We start from the raw sequence: 1,068 nt of genomic DNA on the forward strand, positions 1-1,068 counted from the left end.
CAGAAAGCCAATCCCTCCTGCTCCAACCCGCGCCTTGCAGGGATGCACAAGACATCCCTCTGACCACAGCAGAGCCTCAGAAGGTCACCCAAAAACCCACCCCAGCCTTTCCAGCCCCCAAGGGAAGACAAAACCATCCAGGTGACAATCCGCTTCGGGAGAGATCGGAGCACACCACCAAGGAGTTGCACAAGCCACACTCGCACACAAGCGGAGCTCGCCAACAGGAGTTTATTTTCAGCCGCAGTTAGAGGTTCTTCCTCTTTCCCCTTAAAAAAAAAATTGAGCTGCGTGTGGGACGGCGCTCGCTTGCTGGAGTGTTACGGCTGCACGGTGGCTCTCTGGCACGGCTGCCGGCAGGCTCCCGGCGGCTGACCCACCAGCATCGCTGGTGCCACCGTGGGGCACGGGCAGGGCTGGACAGACTAGTGACAGGCTTTCATCCCTGATACGTACGGGGACTCCTGGGGCCTGCAGTTACACTCCTGCTGCTCTGGGTAATCTATGAAGTCTGGGGCAGGCAGACCTGAGAGGATCATCAAGGATTTGTTCCAGATGGTGAAGGTCGGACACACTGGTAGGATGAAGGAGACTTCAAACGTGTGGAGGTGGAGGGAGTTGGCCGGGTCGTAGAAGGACAGCGCGTTGTTGTCGTAATCCAGGAGGACGCCGAGGCGCTTCATCTGCGGGTGTACCTCCACCAGCATCTCCTTGTTGTTGTGCCTCACCACGAAGTTGTTGTTGCAGCGGGAGAAGACCCAAGACGAGGAGTTCTTCCCGATCCACTCGTTCTTGGGGGCCGACTTGTAAGCCACCCCAATGGCGTACCTGGAAGAGAGGACAAGCTTTGCTTAGCAACCTTCAGCGTTGGCGCAGGACAAAGTCCAGCCCCGAGGGCTGCTGGCACCCCGTGCTTTAAAAGTCTGCCTGACTGTGAAAGCAGCACGGCAAGAGCTTTACATGACTGAAAAGCTGCTTGCAGAGGCTTGGCTGGGGAAAAGCATCAGTCCCTCCCCATACAACCTCCTGCTGCCAGATGGGGCGAGGCAGAGGTGACACAGCTGGGTG

General features: G+C 57.8%; 1 protein-coding gene across 2 annotated transcripts in view; it reads right to left on the reverse strand.

Moving 5' to 3' along the window:
• Positions 1 to 389: 389 nt before the first annotated feature.
• Positions 390 to 1,068, reverse strand: part of MID2 (midline 2) — a 92,607-nt gene continuing 91,928 nt past the window's right edge. For both annotated transcript variants that reach the window (XM_009331990.1, XM_009331991.1), the window contains exon 9: positions 390 to 828. In XM_009331990.1, the coding sequence (XP_009330265.1) occupies positions 426 to 828 (403 nt within the window). In that variant the 3' untranslated portion in view covers positions 390 to 425. The remainder of the gene's footprint in view (positions 829 to 1,068) is intronic.

This window comes from Pygoscelis adeliae, unplaced genomic scaffold (genome assembly GCF_000699105.1).
Source record: "Pygoscelis adeliae isolate BGI_AS28 unplaced genomic scaffold, ASM69910v1 Scaffold339, whole genome shotgun sequence".
In the NCBI taxonomy this organism is placed as follows: Eukaryota; Metazoa; Chordata; class Aves; order Sphenisciformes; family Spheniscidae; genus Pygoscelis; species Pygoscelis adeliae.